Genomic DNA, 25,286 nt, shown 5'->3' on the forward strand with positions numbered 1-25,286 from the left:
TTTTCTTTGAAAATATTTTTATTCAGTTTAAATCCCCGGCAATTCCACCAAAAAAAAAAAAAAAAAAAGGGTAATTTTTATTATACTTGGTACTCGTAGTCCATTGCTCATTTAAGATGGCTGTTCACAAATATAAAACAAAACTGTGCATTACACTTCAGATGAAAAAATCATTACATGCTGAATTAATTTCTTTAAAAACTTCAGATAAAGATTTTCATTTGAAAAGATATATGATCACGTACTCAGTTTCAATTTTAAGATATAATGTTTAAGAAAAATAAATATACTTGACATGAAATTACATTTCAATTTGTAGTTTCTTTCAATGCTACTTTAAAACAGTTATTTACTTTCTGTATGTTGACATTCAAATGAAAAACAGCACTTTAATAATGATCTAAATGCAAATCAGAATGAACTTCAGGCCTTAAATATTGTAGTACTTTATATAATTAATAAGCAAAGACAAAATCAGCTCTTAAGTGATAAACATAATGTTAGCATAGTTTTAATTTAGAAAGTGACATTAGAAAATGACATGAAACAGATAAAATGCCTTCTAAAAGATTTTTGTTCTTCATTTATAAATTTTAATTTTTTTAGCCAATACAGGTAACATACTTGTTAAATATTTCACTCTTCATTTTGTTTTGTGTCTATAAAAATATAATTGTCCTTAATAATCCTAAATTCTTTGTTTTCCAAATAAAGCCACTATTATATGGTGAGTAGTTACTGAATCATAGGTTTAAAATCAGTGGCAAAATCACCTATGTAGAAGGTGATGTAACAACTCAGTTTAGGTAAGAAATGAAGTACGGTATACAGTAATAGCCTTATATAAGAGGTAGAATTTTTTAATCACAGTTTTATAGAAAAGATGCAGTAGTTGTATCTGTACCCTGCTTTGTTATTTATGGTACTATAAGTATGCTTCTCATTATGAATTTGACAGAAAGGAGAAAAAGGAGGACTTTTTATTAAGAATGATCTTATTGGCCTTTGTTCTGCATGGGCTTCTCTTAGAGAACCTGAAATATTTTCTTGGCCAAATAAGGTAATTAATTATATATGGCATTTACCTCATTTTTAAAGAGGGGATGTGACTCAATGGTAGAGAGCTTGACTAACAGGCATGAGGTCCTAGGTTCAATCCCCAATACCAAAGGAAGTTAAAAAAAAAAAAAAAAAAAAAGAAAAAAGAAAAGGTCTCTGAATAGTTTCTAGCCTTCTATTTTTCTAGGGCATAAAAAGTAGGGAAATGTATTTTTTTCCATATCACTGAGTGTAAGTTGTAAATGGAATCACTTATTTTCCTGGGTACCGTTATTGCTTGTCAAGAATTCCTGCAATATAAATATAACCTATATATTGATGGGTTCTATGCCCAAATTTGTATGTGTAGTACTAGAGATTGAACCCAGGAGCAGTCTACTGCTGAGCAACATCCCTAGCCCTTTTTATTTTGTTCTTCATTTTGAAACAGGGTCTCACTAAGTTGTTGAGACTGGCCTCAAATTTGTCAACCTCTTAGCTCAGCCTCCTGAGTAGCTGGAGGTGTGCACTACGACATCCAGCTATGCCCAAATTTTTCAGTTGTTTCTAACTCATATTTACTATAATACTATCAATGGGTATAACTTAAAATTTGTTTGTTTTATGATGAAGTTAAATTACTATTACTTGAGTAAGATTATATAGACTGTGATAAAGTAGAATAGGAGATTTTTTATGTATGTATGGCTTATTTAAACATTAGGTGTTTATAACTTGGGACTGTGTTTCTAATCCTTACTTCAACATAAATAAAGTGACTAGAAATGTATAATAAAAATTATAATAAATGTCTACACTCAGTACTAAATTTTATGGTAGAGCTTATGTTTCAAAAATTGTACCTGAATACAAATAAAAGACAATTCAAAACAGAAAAATTATAGAAAATAAAACCCACAAATAGTTTCCTCAGTTAACTGGAACTTAACCTCTAATGATTTATTTTAGGATTGGCATATCATGATAAGTCATCAGATTCCAGATATTTATTTATTTGCAGTTCCATTTAAGTGATCATTATTTTGGATCAGATATCCTTAAATTGTTTCTGATAACATCCAGAACTCAGAAAAGGAGAAATTTATTTACATTAGGACCATATCCTTTTAAGCACTATTTCCTTCACAATTGTTGGTAATAATGTATTACTGAAGTCAATAATCATGTTAGAACTAACATAACACTGTTGATAGATAATATAAAAATAAATTTATTTTATCTCATATTTACTGTTAAAATTCTATACCTTAATTAAGGTCTAGACAGAATGCATCCTTATGGATGCTGACCAACCTTTATCTATGTATCTTCACTTTAGAACACTTTTAATTCTATATCTTCATTTCAAAGAGAAAACTTGTCCTAATTTTAATGAGAAAGTATGCTTTTGCAGTTTCAAGATATTGAATTAACAAAATGTCAACTTTTGGGAATGTAGGCTAAGTATATAAAACTAATACATTTTGTTAATATTTTACATTGAAATATACTTGGTTTTAAAAATTCTAAAAATGTTTGCTTCAGAGCTGTTTCTATTTATCTTTTAGGAGAGATGCATATGTAAAGAGGAAACTTAATATATTCAATTCATATTTATATAATTCTCACATGATTTATATAACTTACTATATTAAAAACTTTTACAATTGATTTGTAACTGCCACATTTACAAAGAAGTTGTGGGCAAAAGCAGATTTTTGGTGTTGCATTTAGACCCAATATTCATTTCTTTAATTCACTGTGACATATGAAAAATTTTTTCAAAATTAGGAAAATACAATTATTAATATGGCTTCATTCAATTAAACTTATCTTTTATAAAATATTCCTGGTATACACTTAAAAACAACTGAATTGATAAGACTATTTGCACAGAAAGTGAAAACTTTCCTTTCACATTAAAATGATACTTGTTTTACACTTAATGATAAAACATTTTGGAAACGACTACTAATGGTACCAGTTTATTGCATTTTTATGCTTCTTTTTCTCAATGTTAAGTAATCCAGTGGAGTTTTAAGTTCTATTTTTCCTCTTATCTTCAAACAGACTCTTCAGCATATAAACCTGAATGGCTGACACCACTACCATGACCACTAAATTAACCATAGACCAGAAATTGACTCTATCAAAATTGCTTTCTTGTATGTTTCGATCACGAGCTTCAAATGCTCTAAGCAGAGTTTGTATATGACCACTTTTGCTTAGTCTGGACTTGATGCTGTTGATGGATTCCTGAAGATAAAGAAAATTATTTTACTATAAAAGAATATTTCAGATATTTTCAGTTAATGATATGCTTTATGCTAAGTTTTTCAATCTAAATACAATTTCAAGATAGACAGGTACTTGATTTAATTAAGGGATAGCTATTTTATTACATAAAGAAGCTGTAAGGTTATATAATAATTCTTCTGATGTATTTAAATTATTGTGTTTATAGCTACTTTTAAAAGGAACAAAGATACTATTAATTGATAATAGATAATATGAAATAGATAATATGAGTGGCATTTTGAATAAAGTATCTTTTTATCCTTTACAACTATTTTTTTTTTTTTTGGTACAAAGAGGGGTGGGGTACTAGGTATTAAACTCAGGGGCACTCTACCACTGAGCCACATCCCCAGCCCTATTTTGTATTTTATTTAGAGATGGGGTCTCACTGAGTTGCTTAGCACCTCGCTGTTACTGAGGCTGGCTTTGAACTCGAGATCCTCCTGCCTCAGGCTCCTGAGCTGCTGGGATTATAGATGTGCACCACCATGCCCAGCTCCATGTTTTTATCTCGCAAAGGAATAGTGAAATTAGAAAATATTCCATTTTTAGATGTGCATACTATACAATCAAAATCATAATCAATTTTTCAATATCATATTCATAAAACAAGTCTAACAAAGATGTACTCTAAATTGTACATTTTCTGAATAAAATATTTCTATAATAGAGTCCTGTTGAAACAAGTTATTAAATATGATACAGCTGTGCACGGTGATACAAGCCTGTAATTCCAGTAGCTTGGAAGACCGAGGCACGAGGATTGTGAGTTCAAAGCCAGCCTCAATAGCACCAAGGTGCTAAGCAACTCAGTGAAACCCTGTCTCTAAATAAAATACAAAATAGGGCTGAGGATGTGGCTCAGTGGTCAAGTGCCCCTGAGTTCAATCCCTGGTACCAGAAAAAATAAATAAATTAAAAAAATAAAAAATAAAAACGATACAAAGGTCATATGAACAGAAAGTAAGACTGAGATTTAAAATGTCAAACTGTTTATGGCAAAGGTAAGAAAATACTAGAAACATATTTTCTTGAATAATAAATACAAAATGCTTAGTTATCAATTTCCATCACACAGTAAGGCCTCTGAAATTAATAATTTTTATTATTTTATTAAAAATCATACTAACCAGAATGTCTTCTAGTTTCATCTCCAACATATCTGTGCCAGTAATATATTTCTTCCAGTCTTCTTGTTCTTGTACCTGTTCTCCCATATTATCCAGGATTAATTCAAAGAAAATTACTTTCTCAGAAATAGTGCTGAATGTATTGTCAAAGCAGAACATGTAGTCACCAACTTCAGTCTCAACCCTGTATTAAAAAAAAGTGCATATTTTCAGTTATCTATATTTCTACTTGGGATCAAAGGAAAAACAACTAAAGGTAAAAGAAAAGAAACAACATGGTTTATAAAAATTGAACAGCTTCCTAATAGATTTCCTTAGTATTAAAAAAAATTTTTAGTTTCTTGGGAAAAAACAGTCTGGACATATATACATTCAAGTAACTGCATCTGTTTTTGGAACAGAAAAATATTAAAAACCTGAGTATATGATAATTCAAATAAACTTAATTCTTTATAAATGTTAAAAGCTAATTTTATAATGAGTTTGTGTATAAACATATCTTCCAACCTATCTTTCAAATGAAGTTAATCTGTAAACTGAGTTTTGTTTTCAAAAGTAGCAATGAAATGTCTATACCAAGTGCTTTCTTCCAGTACTCCAGTACTCCTAACTAAATACATTTTTATAATATAGTTTTCTTTTTTTTTTACTTTTATTTTATTTTTTTAATTAATTTTTATTGTTGGTTGTTCAAAACATTACATAGCTCTTGATATATCATATTTCACACTTTGATTCAAGTGGGATATGAACTCCCATTTTTACCCCGTATACAAATTGCAGAATCACATCAGTTACACATCCATTGATTTACATATTGCCACACTAGAGTCTGCTGTTGTATAATACAGTTTTCAATGGTTAAGAGATGAGGCCTACAGTCAATAATCAAAATTTTACTCCTAGTGGCATTACCTTTACCGAATAAATGCCATTCACATTATTACCTCACATTCAAAAGAACTGGTAGTTTTTTCCATGGTTCATTCATTCGTTCATTCGTTTGTGCGTTTCCTTCCTTCCTCCCCTACTGTGGACCCCAAACAAGAAGAAAACAAACAAGAAACAAACACCACTTCTTTGAAAGACCAGCAAAATTAGTTTACATTCTTATATCATTGAAACACCAGTTATTCAGTTAATTATTTCAAAAGAGACTGTTGATAACACCTTAAGAAACTGGCCAAAAACCAATTCAAATACTCTGGTAGGGCAATTGAGTTCATAAAACCTACCCTACAACAACTACTGACTCAGATGTTATATGATCTAAAATTCAGTCAGAGTAACTGTAAATAACAAAGAATCTTTAACAAAATTCAGTGTACTTAATGTGTACATTAATCTTTTCCCACATGAAAGTTTTCTTTATTCTAATGAGATTTTTTAAAAAATATTTTTAAGTTATAAATGGGTCTTTTATTTATTTTTTTATATGCAGTGCTGAGGATTGAACCCAGGGCCTCACACATGCCAGGCAAGTGGTCTATAACTGAGCCACAACTCCAGCCCCGATTCTAATGATATTTCTAATAAAGGTTTTGATATATCTAGCAAGTTTCCTATTTCCTTAGATGAACTTCTAAACCTTCTCAGTTGCATTTTATTTTAATTTCATTTATTTATTTATTTATGGTACTGGAGATTGAACTTAGGATCACGCAAACACTGAGCCACATCCCCAGTGCTGTTTTGTATTTTTTATTTAGAGATGGGGTGATGGGGCCTCACTGAGTTCCTTAGCGCCTCGACATTGCTGAGGCTGGCTTTGAACTCTCAATCCTCCTGTCTCAGCCTTCTGAGCTGCTGGGATTAGAGGCATACGCCACTTGGCCTGGCTTTGCATTTGATTTTATATTATGTCATTTAATTTTCTTTTGCAGTACTGGGGACTGAATTCAGGCTCTCACATGTTAGCTACCACTAAGTATCCTAGCTGCATTTTAAACTGTTTATCATCTGATTCTATTTATTTTCTCAAGAAAGGCTTCAACTGGAATTGGGGGACTTAAGGAGTGAGGGTGTGAGGTCAAAACTGCTATGGATTAATATTTCTAATCTTTTTGTGGTTCAGTGTTACATTTGTAGCCTTCAAATATCCTTTATTTCATCATTTTTATTACACTGGACATTACCTTTTGTCTTAGAATATCTTTTCTATACAACACTATAAAAATCATGCTTGAGAAAGGGAGGATCCAAACTATACTTTTCAGTTAATATCTTCAGTGAAATTCAGATTAATTTGGGGGCAAGTATCATATATCAAAGGATGCTAAGTGCTTACTGCAACTTGAAAAGGCATTTCCTGAGGAAAACATTCTATCACAGAAGTCACCATGCCTAAGTTCTGTTGTCAACTTATTGATTTTTATTTAAGCATAACAGATAGCAATGTAAACAGATGTTAACATATGTACTATAAATAGTAATAGCCAATACTTGTATATATACCTTCATAATTCACACACTACTTTTACATATTTTATCTCGCTTTAAATACTTTTATTTATTTACTTTTATGTGGTACTGAGTGCTGAACCCAGGGCCTTACACGTGCTATGCAAATACTCTATCACTGAGCTGCATCTCTAGCTCCACATATTTTATCTCTTAATCCTTATCAATATTTGGAATTAGGCATAATTGGCCTTTTTCAGGTAAGTAAAATAAGTTTTAAACAAGTTAAGATACTTGCCTATGATCACATAGATGAAGTTTGTTTTCTGATTTTGAAGTTAATTCATCTTTCTATAATACAGCTCAGAGATTGCGTGCATTCTTTGCAATTGCCTCAACTGTGGCAAACTTTTCTTTTGAGCACTTATTTTACCTTTGGAAGGAGCTGAGCAAAGACTGGTGAATACAATGGAGAACAATTTTAAAAGGAAAAAAACATATAAACAAACTATAAAGACATGAATCATGAATATTAAGTTACCCACATGTGGGACATTTCCCAGAGGTACACTTTCTATTATTCTCTAATTTATTCACACCAACAATATAACCAATTAACAAAAAATTTCTGACAGCATTTATTCAGACCATGTATCCTCAATGGGTGTGATATTGCTCAGAAAAGAGCAAAAATTCTTAGCTAATGGCTAATTATAATGGTTTATGACCCTTCAATGTTCAATCCTATCTGAATTTTATTCTTTAAAAATTCAATTTCTCTCATTGGGTTTTTCTAGTATCTTACAAGCAGCATGAAATCATACAAAATACACAAAATGTATGCAATAACAGTACTATAAAGCAATGAAAAATAGCAGTTCTTTGGAGGACTTTCAATTGATTGACTGCTTGTTCCTGAAATCATACTGCAGAGGTGGTTTACAATATGCCTCTTGATTGCCACTGGCTCCCATGTGAATATTTATGTTTAATCCTTAATGCTTCTCTGGGGAATTAACAAAAATGAGTATATTTTGTTATTTAATTCTATAGAGGTTATTTAACCCATCATTAATCATGCCAAATCCTGAAAAAACTATCAATAATATTTGAACAAATAGTAGCTAGTTAAAATTCACTGCCTTTATTAAGCAAAAATTAATTTCTGGGGCTGGGGATGTAGCTCAGTGGTAAAGTGCTTGCCTAGCATGCACAAGGCCTTAGGTTCAATCCTCAACACCATACCCATGCACACACACACAAATAATTTTACTAAAAATCATTTTTAAAAAATTAATGTAATTTTCTAATAATTTTACTTTTGATGAAAAATGTTTTGAATGTTTTTAAAAATTTTTAATTACATTGCTATTCTTATATATTTATATAAACTGCTTTGCATTGTATAATTGATATATTACTATATATGAGCAAATAAATTGCATGACAAATTACTCATAAAGTTAATTTAGCCAAGTGTTGTGGCACGTGCCTTAATCCCAGTAATTCCTGAGGCTGAGGCAGAAGGATTACAAGTTTGAGGACAGTCTTAGCACCTTAGCAAAACCCTGTCTCAAAAAAAAAAAAAAAAAAAAAAAAAAAGCAAGTGTGATGGCACATGCTTTTAATCTCAGTGACTAAGCAGGCTGAGGCAGGAGGATTGCAAATTCAAGGCCTGCCTTCAGCAACTTTGCAAGGTCCTAAGCAACTTAGCAAGACTTGTCTCAAAATAAAAAATTAAGGCAGGCATGGTCGCATATGCCTGTAATCCTAGTGGCTTGAGAGGCTGAGGCAGGAGCACTGTAGTTCAAAGCCAGCCTTAGGAACTTAGTAAGGCCCTAAGCAACTGGTGATGTGGCTCAGTGGTTAAGTACTGTGGGTTCAATCTCTGGTACCAAAATAAAATAAAAAAATAAAAATAAAAAGAGCTGGGGAAGTAGCTCTGTTGAACACCCCTTGGTTCATTTCCCAGGACCACACACACCAAACACACACACATAAATACACACACACATAAAAGAAAAGTTATATTTAATCTTAAGAACTTTCTGTTTTAATTGAATTTAGTTTTGATGTTATTAACTCAACTTTAGCCATTCTTACCCACTAATAAGAAGAGTAACCTTTGCATAAAGTGCAGATATATATATAGTACATAACCAGATAAGCAATGTATCTGTGGTATTAAAGTTTCATGGCATGTTAACTAGGAAAAAATGTCTAAAAAGGCTTCAAGTGGGGCAAGAAAGTACAAATGAAAAGGTTGAGAAATACTGACTCAGATGTATGAGCTTCAGCAGGTATGTTAAAAACAAAGATGCCTTAATACTTTAAGTCATTCCTACATTATTTTTTCTAAATCTATGTTGACAACTTTTAAAAAGGAATTTTATGACAAATGATGCAAAATACTATCCAACTAAAAATGCATAAAGTTCATCCTTGGGATGTAAGGGTGGTTCAACATACGGAAATCAATAAATGGAATTCATCACATCAATAGACTTAAAGATAAGAACCATATGATTATCTTGATAGATGCAGAAAAAGCATTTGACAAAATACACCACCCCTTTACGTTCAAAAAACTAGAAAAACTAGGGATAACAGGAACTTACCTCAACATTGTAAAAGCTATCTACGTTAAGCCTCAGGCCAGCATCATTTTAAACAGAGAAAAACTGAAGGCATTCCCTCTAAAATCTGGAACAAGACAGGGATGCCCTCTTTCACCACTTCTATTCAATATAGTTCTTGAAACACTTCCAGAGCAATTAGACAGAGGAAAGAAATTAAAGGAATAACTATAGGAAAAAAAGAACTTAAACTAGCACTATTTGCTGATGATATGATTCTATACTTAGAAGACCCAAAAAACTCTACCAAGAAACTTCTAGAACTAGTAAATGAATTCATCAAAGTGGCAGGATATAAAATCAATACCCATAAATCAAAGGCATTTCTGTATATCAGTGACAAATCCTCTGAAAAGGAAATGAGAAAAACTACCCCATTCACAATATCCTCAAAAGAAATAAAATACTTGGGAATCAACTTAACAAAAGAGGTGAAAGATCTATACAATGAAAACTATAGAATCCTAAAGAGAGAAATAGAAGAAGACCTTAGAAGATGGAAAGATCTACCTTGTTCATGGATAGGCAGAATTAATATTATTAAGATGACCATATTACCAAAAGCACTATACAGGTTCAATGCAATTCCAATCAAAATCCCAATGGCATTCCTCATAGAAATAGAAAAAGCAATCATGAAATTCATCTGGAAAAATAAGAGACCCTGAATAGCTAAAGCAATTCTAAGCAGGAAGAGTGAAACAGGTGGTATCCCTATACCAGACCTTAAACTATACTACAGAGCAACAGTAACAAAAACAGCATGGTATTGGCACCAAAACAGACTAGTAGACCAATGGTACAGAATAGAGGACACAGAGATTAACCCACAAAATTACAACTACCTTATAATATTAGACAAAGGTGCCAAAAGCATGCACTGGAGAAAGGATAGCATCTTCAACAAATGATGCTGGGAAAACTGAAAATCCATATGCAACAAAATGGAATTGAATCCCTATCTCTCACCATGTACAAAAGTTAACTCAAAATGGATCAAGGATCTAGGAATTAAACCAGAGACCCTGAGTCTAACAGAAGAAAAAGAAGGCCCTAATCTCAATCATATGGGGCTAGGCCCCAACTTCCTTAATAAGAAACCTATAGCACTAAGAATCAACAAATGGGATGGATTCAAACTAAAAAGTTTCTTCTCAGCAAAAGAAATAATATGTGAGGTGAATAGGGAGCCTACATTCTGGGAGCAAATTTTTACCCCTCACACATCAGACAGTGCTCTAATCTCTAGGGTATATAAAGAGATCAACAAGATAAGCACCCAAAAAACAAATAATCCAATCAATAAATGGGCCAAGGACATGAACAGACACTTCTCAGAACAGGATATATAATCAATCAACAAATATGCGAAAAAATGCTCATCATGTCTAGCAAGCAGAGAAATGCAAATTAAAACTACCATCTCACTCCAGTAAGAATGGCAGCCATTATGAAGACAAACAACAACAAGTGCTGGAGAGGATGCGGCAGGGGGGGCGGGGTACACTTATACACTGCTGGTGAGACTGCAAATTGGTGCAGCCAATTTGGAAAGCAGTATGGAGACTCCTTGGAAAGCTGGGAATGGAACCACCATTTGACCCAGCTATTCCTCTTCTCGGACTATACCCAAAGGCTCTAAAAACAGCATACTACAGGGACACAGCCTCATCAATATTTATAGTAGTACAATTCACAATAGCTAAATTGTGGAGTCAACCTAGATGTCCTTCAGTGGATGAATGGATAAAAAAAATGTTGTATTTATACACACTGGAATATTATTCATCACTAGAAAGAATAAAATCATGGCATTTGCAGGGAAATGGATGGCATTAGAGCAGATTATGCTAAGTGAAGTTAGCCAATCCCCCCCAAAATGCCATATGTCTTCTCTGATATAAGAGGGGTGACTCAAAATGGGGTAGGGAGGGAGAGCATGGGAGGAAGATTACCTCCAGATAGGGAATAGGGGTGGGAGGGAAAGGGAGGAAGAAGTGGAATAGCATGGATGGTGGAAGGAGACTCTCATCATTATACAAAATACATGTATGAACATGTGAATTTGGTGTCAACATACCTTATATACAAATAGAGATATGATAAATTGAGGTATAAAGGTGTATTAAGAATTGTAATAAAAATAATAATAAGAGAGCTCATATATAATGGCATAATTTGGTGTGAACATACTTTATATACAGTTATAAAAAACTGTGCTGTGAATGAATAATTATGATTGTAATGCATTCCACTATTGTTATGTATGTAAGAAAAAAATGCATAAAGTTCTAGCAGAATGAAGAGTGAACACAAACAGGTCAAAATGTTTAAGTTCTGCTGTGAATCAGGGTAGTACTAACTCAGTTGCCTAGGAAAAAATGCATTCCAGGCACTGCTAGACAGATTTTGCTTATGCTACTTAATGCTCTCTTTAGAGACCTTTTAAATTTACTTTTTAGAAATTGTTTAAAATTACTTTTTGTTTAAATTTACTTTTTAGAAAGTAGATTTTTAAAAGGTAAAACCTATTCAAATGTCATAAGACTTTAGTTGCCTTTACAAAAAATATAACTAAAGACAAAAATTTTGTTTAAATGTACTTTTTACAAAGTAGGTTTCTAAATTTGGACTGCCTGGGTTTAGATGTGGGTTTTGCTATTCATTAGTTGGTTGCTATTCACCTTCCGCAACTTCTTCTATTCCTTATTTACTCATTAGTAAAATGGTATTATTATTATGTACCTTTTAGAATTGTAATGAATAAAAAAAAAACCTAATACATGAAAAGTACTTAGACTACTTCACTGGCATATTAAAAGAATTCAACAAATATGAACTATTTTAAATGAAAGTCTTGATCTTGCAAGTGTTGTGCAGAGATCCAAAGTATCAATGGCTTCCAGCAGGGTTAAGGTGAGCACTGCCGGCTCTTCAAATGAAGGCCTCGAAATTCTGGACTGGCTCTGAGGAGTCTATTGCTTTGTCATGGATAGGAATGATTTCTAGAGGAACTTGATCCTGAGCTTGGGACTCTTGGCTGCAGGAGTTTGGCTGGCCAGAAACTTGAGTGACATTGACCTAATGGCACAGTCAGCGGTTTAACCAGTAGACAAATGGAATTCCTGTGTTGCACCTAAACCTTCCCAAAACAGCCTACAATCTGTGACTGGCACAAGGTATGCCCTGATGGCAGCTGAAGTTGGATTCACAGGGCACCTTCATCTTACCCTTACCTGGCTGAATTCCACTCTCTGGTCAACATTCAGCCTCTGCCAAAGTGTTGCCTCTGTTCTGTAAAATTCTGTACATAGTTCCTAAGTTTCTGCAGGGGGTGATTTTGCTCTTGTTCCAAGGAATAATGATGGTGTTATAACAAATATTTGAAATAAAAATCACACAAAGATAAAAAAAGAAAAAATAAAGTCTTATCTCCCAATGGCTTAGTTAAAGGTAATTCTATGGAATAAAGCAATATAATAATTTTCCCCCTAAGAGTTAATTATGATTTATCACTGAAGGAGACCAGTTAATTGGGAAGAAATAAAAAAAATGACAGAAATTTTTTATATTCTGAAACTTAGAAGATGAACCACTACCATTCATCTACTAATGTTTTATACAAATGTTTCCCCATGTTCTACATAGGTAAAATATCATTAAAAAGAGTTTTAAATTAGTATCCTAAAAAATCACAGTTGAGACTTGTTTTTCTTTCATTTATTTAGTGTTTATTGAGTATCAATTACATGCCAGGCACATTGGTTAATAAAGATCAATAATTATAATAATAGCTAGTCCTTAAAATAGTGCTATGTGCCAGGGATGTTCTAAGCATCAAATGGTAGAAAGCAAGAGTTTGGGTTCATCCTGTCTCCGCCCTGAACATGCATCCCTGCAGACTTATTTAACTTCTCTATGGTCCTTGTCTGTAAAATCAGAATTGGGAATCAATCTATTTTGTAGTAGGTTGGAAAAATTAATTTAGAAGCTTATAACATGCCAATCTTAATTTATGGAAAGATATTCCATATTTGTTCTTCCTCTTTCTGTAAACTCAGAGTTTAGTTTTAACACAGTAATGATACTGACTAAAGAAAGTGCTATAGTAAAATAATAAAATAGAAAAGGGAAATATATCAGTGAGATATGAAAAGAGAGAAGTGGAATGTAAGAAGAGAATATGTAATATGTCAAACTCTGAACTTAAACAAGCAATTTCTGATGTGAATCAGGGTAGTACTAACTCAGTTGTATGATTTCTTATTGGTCAGATTTTGCTTTTAAACCTTCTAATTACATAAAAAAAAAGTGAGTTCTGAGTAAAACAATCAATTTATACACACACACACACACACACACACTCAGATCATTGCTCTAAGAAAGAAAACTACAGACATATATGATATAGCTTAGCAGTTCAAGAAATCTGAAGACACAAAACCTGGAACAATACCTTTTCAATTAAAATGAAAAGCCTGTGCTAGCCAGAAAAAAATGCCACAGTATGTTGAAGGTAATACCCAGGAATACTAATCTAGTTAAATACAAAGCAAAGAAAAAATTTAGGATCAAAACAAAATGCCTCGGGTTGGGTGGGGGGGCTGGGGTTGTGGCTCAGTGGTAGCGCGCTTGCCTGGCATGTGTGAGGCCCTGGGTACGATCCTAAGCACCACATAAAAATAAATAAATAAAATTAAAGATATTGTGTTCAACAATTAAAAATATTTTAAAAAAATGCCTCAACAAAAAGAAAAACGCTAGTTGCAGCTACTGGGGCAGTTGAGGAAAGATCTTATGAGCACAGGGATCAGGGTCATCCTGGACAACATAGCGAGACCCCGACTCAAAGGGAATCTGGGGGAAGCAAACGAAAGAAAGGGTAATGGAAGACGTTTTAAGTTTAGAAGATGGTCCTCCATCAAGGACTGTTTAAAATCACGTGAAGTTATCTAATATTGATATTTAGTAATGAAAATACTAAATTTCTCAGTCTTCAAGATAGCTCACTGGTATTATTCAGCCAAAAGAACTCAAAAGAGATTACTTACGTGTGAACTCCATCTGATTTTCTTTGTTCAAAAACTAAGGTTTTGCCTTCTGGAGAGGCAAGGTAGAAATCAATATCTAATCCAGCTCCATCTAAAACCTACAGATGAGCACACAAGAGAAAAATATATATTATAAATTCTGAAAATAAAATATAAAGTAGATCATATGATGTAATGAGAAGGGAGCTGAAAGTTCACCTAGTTCAATTCCATTCATTTTCAGAACTTGTGCTTTCCCTATCCATTCCTATTTCCATATAACCTAAATTTAGGCCTTATGGAGGTAACTAAAATAAATATTTCTACAACAGTGGCTTTATTGAGAAGACTCATACAGGGGACAGAAATAGAAGGCAGTTCACACTTGATTTTAGCTAAAAGGCCAAGAAGCAATTAGAGGGCAGTTCAAATACTGGGCCTTTTACTTAAAATTTAGGCAATTTAAGCCAGGTGTGATGGCGCACGCTTGTAATCCCAACAGCTCAGGAGGCTGAGACAGGTGGATTTCGAGGTCAAAGCCAGCCTCAGCAAAAGTGAGGTGTTAAGCAACTCAGTGAGACCCTGTCTCTAAATAAAATACAGAATAAGGCTGGGGATGTGGCTTAGTAGTCGAATGCCCCCTCAGTCAATTCCTGGTACCCTACCCCCGCCACACACACAAAAACCAACAACAACAACAAAAAACCTTAGGCAATTTAAGACAAGCCTCCAGGCAGCTGGGGAGGCTGAAGTGGGAGGATCACAAGTTCAAAGGCAGCCTTGAAATTTAACTGAAAGAGCTGGAGATGTAGCTCAGTGGTAAAGCATCTCAATAACACAAAGAAGGGGGAAGGGAAGGTGGAGAGGGAGAAGATTCTAAATAACTTCTTGAGTTTGTTTCCTCTTCAATTAAAAAAAAAAAAAAAACATTAGCTACTTAATTCAAGATTCCCATGATCTGACCCCAGTTGACTTCTTTATTCTTTTTTTTAAAATATTTTTTAAAAGAGAGAGAGAGAAAATTTTTTCAATATTTATTTTTTTTTAGTTTTTGGTGGACATAACATCTTTATTTGTATGTGGTGCTGAGAATCCAACCCCGGCCACACGCCTGCCAGGCAAGCGTGCTACCGCTTGAGCCACATCCCCATCCCAGACTTCTTTATTCTTTAACATATTTTTCTACTACAACACAAACTGAATATTCCAACTATTGGCCAATGATCATGATTTGTTTCTTTATAACCCTCAAAGGTCCTTATGAGGGTGATGATAGTGATAACAGCAGATAACAATTATAGTTTCTGCCACACATTGTTATAGTGATTTATGTGGATTAATTTATTCCTTATAAAATTCTGAAAGGTAAGTCCTATTATTCTTTTTTCCATAGGTTATTAAAAAATATTTATTTTTAAGTTTTAGGTGGACACAATATCTTTATTTTACATTTATGTGGTACTGAGGACCAAACCCAGTGCCTTATGCATGCTAGGCAAGCACTCTACCACTGAGCCACAACCCCAGCTCCTTTTCCATAGTTTTTTATTGGTACATCATAATTGTGCATAGTAGTGGGACTTGTTGTACATATTTATATTATTCTTATCATGAAGAGGAAAAAAAAAACACCAAACCTCAAACTGAGGCATAAGAAGTAATTTTTCCAAGGTGATAAAACAAACAAGTGGCACAGTCAAAATGTGAATTTGGTAATCTGTCTCCAGATTAATTTTTTGGATTTGAATTGGGGATTGAGCCCAGGGCCGCCTCCCTGCTAGGTAAGTAACTGTTCTACTACAGAGCTATATCCCAGCAACCATGCCCACCTCCTAATACCTTTTAATTTTAATTTGAGAGAGAGTCTTAAACTAAGTTGCCCAGGCTGGCCTCAAATTTGCAATCCTCCTGCTGCAGGCTCCCAAGTAGCTGGGATTACTGGCATGTGCTACCTCACCAGGCTTCAGAATAATTTTTATTTTTTGATACTAAAGATTAAACCCAGAGGTACTTTACCACTGAGTTATATCCCCAGTCCTTTCTATTTAAGGCAGGGTCTCACTAAATTACCTAGGGCCATGCTAAATTGCTAAAGCTGACTTTGAATTTGTACTTCTCCTGCCTCAGCCTCCCAAACTGCTGGGATTACAGGTGTGCACCAGTGTGTCCAGACCCAGAGTAATTATTATTATTTTTTAAATATTTATTTTTCAGTTGTAGTTGGCCACAATACCTTTCTTTCTCTCTCTCACTCTCTTTCTTTCTTTCTGGTGCTGAGGATTGAACCCAGGGCTTTTCACATGCTAGGTGAGCCCTCTACTACTGAGCCACAACCCCAGTCCCCAGAGTAATTACTAATGAGTATATTGTGTTGTCTCTAGTGTTCTTATGGACTCCTGAATGGTTCCTCATCCAACTGTACCCATTTTCTTCAAGAGCTACCAGCTTAAGTTCTCTAAAAATGGTCTCTGCCTCCCCCTAACCCTATCCCCCACCCAGTTCTTGTATATTCTTTCCTGTGTTCCTACAGAAGCCATGCCTGTCCTCTTTGACACTTAATCATATATTATCTGGGATCAAAGCATCTTTATGATGGGTGAAAAATTTTTTACATTGCTCACTATTTTTATATTTATAACTCTAAGGGCATTTACAATATTACCAATGTTTTGATTTTGTCACTGATGCAGATATTTAATAAATTCATCTTTTTCCCATCTTATACAAATTAAAGTGTCTTAATGTTTCCCTGTAGAATCTTTCTTTTGTCTTCTTCTCTTTCATTTCTCTCCCTGCCTTTTCTCTTTTGTATTTATAGCACTTGTTAAAAATGAAAAAAAAAATTTATTTGGAACATAACAGCCTCTTAAAAAATAACCAACACTCAATGGCTATTCTTTTTCATAAATAACACTATTTTATTTTTCTTATTGGTTTTAATATAATCTTATAAAAGATCATTCTCAGTAAAAACTATTTCTGCACTCTTAATGGTAACAAAACTGGTTTCAAATGGCTGGTGAAATATAATTTTATTTAAATCCTAATGAAATATAAAATATACATAATAAAAATAATCCATAAGACTGGAGGAGCTGGGGACGTAGCTTAGTTCTAGCACTTGCCTAGCACTGGTAAAGTCCTGGATTTAATTCCCAGTACTGCAACAAACAAGCCAAAACAAACAGCCTCAAAACACCATTTTCAGGTTGAAGAGTAATTTCTGGAAGATATTCACTGAACAAAGTGTATATGTAGCCACCAATATTAATCAATTTCAAAATTCTTAAAACAAATTAGAGAAACATCAAATATTTGTTGAAATTGAAATGTTCTCATTTTCACTCACTACTGGTTTTTCTTGGGAATCAAGTTCTCTAAAAATAGTTAACAGACTTAAAAACATGTGTCCTCAGATAAATATACTATGTATCCTCAGAAAAATTCAAGAAGATACTATCCACGGGCTGGAGTTGTGGCTCAATGGTAGAGCACTTGCCTGGCATATGTGAGGCCCTGGGTTAGATCCTCAGCACTGCATATAGAGAAATAAATATCCATCGGCAACTAATAAATATTTTTTAAAAAAAGTAAAAACAAAAGAATATACCATTCATAAAAAATGAAGATGTTGCTGGGCACAGTGATGTATTCCATAATCCAAGCTACTCAGGAGGCTAAGGCTGAAGGATCACAAGTTTAAGGCCAGCCTTGGCAACGCAGCAAAACCCTGTCTCAAAATAAAGGGGGGTGCGGCACAGTGGGGATGCGGTTCACTGGTAGAGTGCCCTGAGTTTAATCCCCAGCATCAAATAAAAATATCTTTTTTCTTACAATTCAAAACTCTGTAAGGATTATAATGATCATGATGACAATTATTTTAATTAAAATGAATGAATTAATGAAGAATAATCAAAACTCTCAACCAAGCTTCATGTGTTTGTATGAGTATGGGAAAAGATGTGGAAGAATTCATATTTAGGACAATGACAAGTATCCATAAGATCATATGTAATCCCTCCTTTCTCCATGAGAGTGACAGATTGTTTTTTCTTTCATTTTTATACCTTTGACTTATTCTAACAATAATGTATATTACTTTTTCTGGGGGGTGGTACAGGGGATTGAACTCAGAGGCACTTAACTACTGAGCCACATTCCCAGCCCTTTTTTGTAGTTTATTTAGAAACAGGGTCTTGCTGAATTACTTAGCACCTTGCCAAATTGCTGAGGCTGGCTTTGAATTCGCTATCCTCCTGCCTCAGCCTCTGGAGCTGCTGGGATTATTATAGGCATGTACCACCAGGCTGGGCTATGTTTTAATATGTATTTTTTTTTAGTTGTAGTTGGACACAATACATACATACATCTATCTATCTATCTATCTATCTATCTATCTATCTATCTATCTATCTATCATGGTGCTAAGGATCGAACCCAGGGCTTTGCACGTGCTAGGTGAATGCTCTACTGCTGAGCCACAATCCCAGACCATGGATGTATATTATTTTTATAACAGGAAGTAAGAAAGTTCAAAAAATATCAGTTAATGAACCAGGAAATAAAATATTCAAAAGCCAATTTTTTGTCAAAGCTCATTAAAACTTTATCTAGTTTATACATACACATATAACATTAGGTGAGTATACCTGCAGATAAAATGGAGATAGGATATTCCAAATGGTATTAGGTATAATATTATACTAGTAATTTTTTAAAAATTAGATGAAATAGACAATTTGAAGGAAAAATATTGAAATCTGACACAAGATACAAAAAATTAAAAAATTCTAATAAAAATAAAACAAATTTGACATAGCTCTTTTCTCCCAAAGACTTACTCAATTATATAAGTTCAGTGAAAATTTGGTTCACCATTGTTAATATTTTTTAATTAATTATTTTATATATGACAGAGGAATGAATTACAATTCTTAACCATTATTAATATTTTTAAGTACCTATTATATACTATGTATTGTTCTAAGCTGAGGGTATATTTTCTTTTAATATTTATTTTTTCAGTTATAGTTGGACACAATGCCTTTATTTTATTTATTTATTTTTATGTGGTGCTGAGGATCGAACCCAGGGCCTTGCACTGCTAGATGAGTGCTGTGCCACTGAGCCACAACCCTAGCCCCAAGCTGAGGGTATATTTTCTATAATATTTCTGGAGTGCTTATTGGGTGTCAGACACCATGCCTTTTACATGTATTAATATATTTATTGTCATAAGAACCATAGGAAGCAAGTGATTATTGTGGTTATGTGTATACGGAAACTGGCACAGAGAATTCAATACTTTGTGGCCAAAATGATCTTTTTCAAAACACAAATCTAATCAGGTTAACCTGTTTAAAATTCTTCAATTGCTCCCTAATACTCTGTAAAAGATGCATATCTAACAAGGGTATCCTTAATCCGTATCCTTAAAAGGCCTTACATGGTCTGGTCACTACTGACTTCTCAAGAATAGTCTTGTACCACTTTTTCCTCATTGTACTGCCCTCATTTCTTCCAAGATAGACTGTCTTCTTCCGAAGCTCCTAGGCACAGACTATTCTTCTCACTCATTGTCTTGTTCCACTCACCTGCTTATGCCTAGAAACCTGCTTATTCCACAGTTCTCAACTCCACTTCTGGGATGTCTTCCCTCAATTTCCAGATGAAATTTAAAAAAAAAAATTCCTCCTATAAGCACACTCAAGACTCATGTGCTTGCCTTCATAGCACTTATTAGAGTTACACTTTCAAATTTGAGTAATGTCTATCCCCATACATGACTGAAGAACTACAATCCTAGCCCCATCGATTATATTTTTACTAAGTTGTATACCTAGCACATAGGATAGTGTTGACACACATTAAGCACTTAACAATGATATAATTTTTAAATGAGTGATCCATTTTATTCATAAGATATAGGTATTGGAATGAAAAGATTTCAAGAATTTATAGTAATATAAAGTGGGGCTGGTCAATTACCCAGAAATGAATCTCCTAAAACCTAAAAGTAAAAAATGATTAAAAATTTTCAATAAATGCTGGCCGCAGTGGTGCTTGTCTGTAATCTCAGCAACTCCAGAGACTGAGACGGGGGACTGCCTTGAGTCCAGCCTCAGCAATTGAGCAAGACTCTCAGCAATTTAAAGAGACCCTGTCTCAAAATTTAAAAAAATAATAAAATTAAGGTTTGGGGATGTAGTTCAGTAGTATAAAGCCTGGGGTTCAAACTCTAACTCCAAAAAAACCACACAAAAACACACCAATATGTAACCAGTAGTACCAAGGACAACATTGGAATGTCTATTTAATATTAATAAATACTAATTTAAGGTTCAGAAAATGATACCCCAAAGTAAGTAAAGACCTGAGAAGCAAAGTTTGTCTCTAACCTTCTTTTGTCCTCCTGTTTTTTACCCATTTTTCCCTGAAGTAAGCCATACAAACTAGAATTCTTTCTACCTAAGGTGGGACATGAAAACTAGAACCCCTTTATCCCATAATTAGCCGTAAGACCTAAAATATTTTTCTAATTTTCTCTTATGTTTCTGTGTAAGACTTGAACATAAAGAAATTCACTTATCCATTTTACTTGACTGTAAACTCCCATTCTAGAAAGAGTCGTACCCCATAACCAGAAGGAAGAAATGTTGCATAAAATCCAGGAAGAATCAGACAGGCCTTACTGGTTCCACTACCTACCTTTCCCCCCCAATCTATTATTATTAGATCATACCTATTTGTCCAGTCATATTTCTATATGGCTTTATCAAACCTAAGCATAAATGTGAATAATACTCTCTGGATTTTTGGTTTTCAATTTGAAGGCTCCTGTGTTATGTTAAACTATGATCAAATGCCTCTCTCTCCTATTGATCTACCTATGATCTACCTACTGTCAGTTGACTTCAGGGAACCTTTAGGGGGAGAGAGGAAATCTCCCAACTGTAAAATAAAAATCAGTACCTTGTAGCTATTGAGAAATTAATTGTGGAGTTGGAAAATGTAAACAAAGAGTAAAGATAATCCTCACCCTACAAATCCCTTTAACATTAAGATTATAGATATTGGGGCAGAGGTTGTGGGTCAGTGGTAGAGTGCTTGCCTAGCATGTGTGAGGCACTGGGTTCGATCCCTGGCACCACATACAAATAAAATAAAGGTATTGTGTTTACAACTAAAAACATATTAAAGAAAATATTACAGATACTAAATGACATAAACAAATTATTTAGAGCTAGGCACAGTGACGCACACCTGTAATCCCCGCAGCTCGGGAGGCTGAGAGAGAAGGATTAAAAGTTTGAGGCCAGCCAGCCTCAGCAATTTAGCAAAGCCCTATGCAACATAGTGAGACTTAGTCTCAAAATTAAAAGTAGGAGGAGGATGTGGCTCAGTGATTAAGCAACCTTGGGTTTAATTCCTGGTACATACCACCCCCCAAAAAAAAATTTTTGGAAGAATGCTTTGGAGGAATAAACAAGTCACTTTAAGAGTGACTAAAGATGTCAAGTATAAAGCTAAAGCAAGCTATGTAACTCCAGAGGTATAAATGTAAAACTAACATTCACTGAACATTTACCATGTGTCAGGGATGTCTCTGGGCATTTATTAACTCTTCTACTCCCCCAAAACAGACTCCATGAGGTAGTAAATATTATCTCCATTTTGCAAGTCAGAAGTAACTTGTTTAAGACCTCACAAGTTGCAATTAAGAGTCAGGATTCTGAATCCAAGCTCTGAACCCAAGAAGTTAGTAGTTAAAATAGAATTCTAAAAAAAAAATTAAAAAAAAAAATTGAATTCTACCCTAATATGTGGATAAATACTGAGGTATTTTTTAAAAACATATTTTTAGATGTTGATGGACCTTTACTTTATTCATTTATTTATATGCAGTGCTGAAGATCAAACCCAGGGCCTCACACATGGTAGGCAAGTGGTCTTCCACTTCCATTGGGCTACAACCCCAGCCCAATACTGAGGATTTTTTGATCAATACAAATTGTTTTCTTTATAGACTCTTTCACTAATCTCCAAGTTGGTTTCCTTTCCTCTAATTTTGCTTCCCTTAAACCCATCTTTCACAATGCATCTAGCAATCTGCTTCAATCTTCTTTAAAATTTTTTTTGTAGTTATATGAATAGAAAGCCTTTATTATTTTTTTAATGCAGTGTTAAGGCGAATCCAGTGCCTCACACATGCTAGGCAAGCATTCTGCCACTGAATTACAGCTCCAGCCTTTCAATCTTAAATGGCATACAAAACATGGGAACTGTTACTCTGCATGGCACTCAAGGCTATGGTTCATGACCCATGATCCAGCCTCTTGGCCTCTCCAATTTCCTTTTCTGCTTTTCCTACCCTAAACTTTTAGTCTTAAAATCTAATAAATTTTAAAATTTAAACTTGTTTCAAGTTTTAAAACTTAAAACTTATAATGTAATACAAGCTCTACCTAATATAAGCCTACCTCTAAATTCTCCTACTATGCATTTTCAGGACTATGTGTCTATTCATTTTGTTCACTTTATGGAAATACCCTCATTTCTTGCATTCACGTCTTATTTAAGCAAGTTTCCAGATTTTGATTTCTTTTCTCCAGGAATCCTTTTTTGAAACTCAAAGAAGTGGCCCTCTGCTAATAGCACTTGACAATATTCTATTGAACTTATCTATTTATAAACCAGTAACCTTTAATTAAGCTCCTTGAGAATAAGGACTCTCTTTTTTACTTTTACTACCCCTCCCCCCCCAACACCCTACAGAATTCTTGGCATATATTAACTGTTCAGCAAACATTCGATTTGTTTTTTCTCCAGGTGCTGGGAATTAAACAGACCCTTGCCCAGGGCATACAAGCAATCTACCGCTGAATGACACTCCCACTCCCTATGGTTTAATTTCTGAACATTACTGGAAATCAAGAAATGTTAAGTTCTAGTCTTATTTTGATAGCTAAACTATATGACTTTAGATACTTCACTCTCTATGCTTATCTTAGACACTGATAATCTAATCCTAAAGTTCCTTCAAATAAAAATTCTATATCACTTTTTATTTTTCTCTATGTGTAAGAGTATGCAATTTAAAAAGAAATACTTTATATCAACTTAAAAATTAAATTTGGTTATGTTATCTGTTAAAGATGAAACAGTGCTACCAGTAAACATCAAAATTAGCTCGTGGGGCCAGGCATGGTGGCTGAAACCTGTAATCTCTGCGATTTAGGAGGCTGAGGCAAGAGAGAAGCCCAAATTCTAGGCTAGCCTCAGCAATTTAGCTAGGTTCTTAGTAACTTAGTAACCTTAGTAACAGGACCCTATCTCAAAATAAAAAATAAAAAGGGCTGGGGATGTAGCTCAGTGGTAAAGCCCCTGAGTTCAATCCCCAGTAGCCCCATCCCCAAAAAAACAATAAATAGAAATTTATCCTTTACTAGAGTTACACACAAAATAAGGAAATTCCTTGCAATGGAGTATTAAGCAGGTACTGAAAAGAAAACGGACATGCGGATAATGCTGATAATGTTCAATGAAAGGTTATAAAGTTTTAATAAACGATTTGATCTTATTTTATTTGAAAATAATGAATATATAACTGGGATGGAAATCCACCACTAAATAAGGCAATAAATAGCTCCTTTCAAGATATTTCAAAATCGCACTTAGTGATAATCACATATTCATAATTCCAAAATCCTTAAATGCAACAAGAACAGGGAACATTAATAATTTCCGAATTGGGTGACAGTGGTGGGGGTGACTCAAACAAGTGTCATCATTCTGTCCAATGATAAAGAAGAACGTGTATCTGTCCTGTACTGTGTGAAATTCTTAGTACTGGAGCATACACTAGCTAGAAAAACGATTGGAGAGTTAAGAAACAAAAAGTAAAGCCACCAACATCATCACTTCTAGCCTCTTTCCGACCAGAGGAAAGGGAAGGGGGCGGGTAGTCGTCAATTCTAGGAAGGACCAAACTTCTGGGTTCCCGACGCCGGCGGGAGCTTCGTCTCGTGCGCCTGCGCGGCGCGGGCGGGCTTCCCCAGTGGCCCTCGCCCCTTCACCTCCTTGGCGGTCGGCAAGTTCCTAAGGGGGTGAGGCGACAACGCGGTAGAGCAGGGCTAAGGGAAGGAGGCTGGCTCACTCGCTTCACTTACCTGATACTCGATCTCCAGCGAGGCCTTCAGGGGCATGGGCTGGTAGAAACACTCTTTCTGCCCGGCCGGAAGGGTGAAGGTGAAGTCGCTGTCCAAAGAGGGAGTGAAGCTGGCCGCCCCCGGCAGCAGCTCTGGGGTCAGAGTGGCCAGGAGGAGCACGGGGAAGGGCAGCCAGATCTTGTCTCCCATCCCTGCTGGGGCGAGCTTGGGCTGAAAGTGGCGTGGGAGGTGTAGATACTGGCGCCTCGGCTCCGCTTTTCTTCCCTGGACTCCTCGTGGTAGGGAGACTCAGAATATGAAGAAAGTTAAGGTGGCGGCCGCGGCGGCGGCAAACGCGCTGTGTGAAAAGTGCTGTCCTCCAAAGGATAGGGACTGAGGGCGGGGCTAGCACTCCCTTTCCTCACCCCTCCCAGTCTCAGCCTCCTCACGCCCAGCGTCAGGGCCGTCAGCCTCATACTCAAACCGCCGCAGGTTCTCCTGGCTTCCCCACACCAATGGGCGTCTTGGCTATAATTGTGGGAAATGTAGTCCCGGAAAAGCACGGGGAGCGGGCTCCACGGCTCTAGCTGACCACGATCCCCGGCA

At 34.9% G+C, this 25,286-nt stretch overlaps 1 protein-coding gene and 1 pseudogene across 1 annotated transcript; one reads left to right on the forward strand and one right to left on the reverse strand.

Moving 5' to 3' along the window:
• Tmed5 (transmembrane p24 trafficking protein 5) lies at positions 1–25,077 on the reverse strand. The gene is made up of 4 exons (XM_076863481.1): positions 24,702–25,077; positions 14,554–14,651; positions 4,467–4,650; positions 1–3,294 (listed from the first exon to the last, which is right to left on the reverse strand). The coding sequence occupies exons 1-4, from the start codon at positions 24,888–24,890 to the stop codon at positions 3,076–3,078; spliced, it is 690 nt and encodes a 229-aa protein (XP_076719596.1). The 5' UTR covers positions 24,891–25,077; the 3' UTR covers positions 1–3,075.
• LOC143403411 (mitochondrial import receptor subunit TOM6 homolog pseudogene) lies at positions 12,398–12,607 on the forward strand (annotated as a pseudogene).
• Positions 25,078–25,286: the final 209 nt, after the last annotated feature.

Source organism: Callospermophilus lateralis, chromosome 7 (genome assembly GCF_048772815.1).
Source record: "Callospermophilus lateralis isolate mCalLat2 chromosome 7, mCalLat2.hap1, whole genome shotgun sequence".
NCBI classification, from domain to species: domain Eukaryota; kingdom Metazoa; phylum Chordata; class Mammalia; order Rodentia; family Sciuridae; genus Callospermophilus; species Callospermophilus lateralis.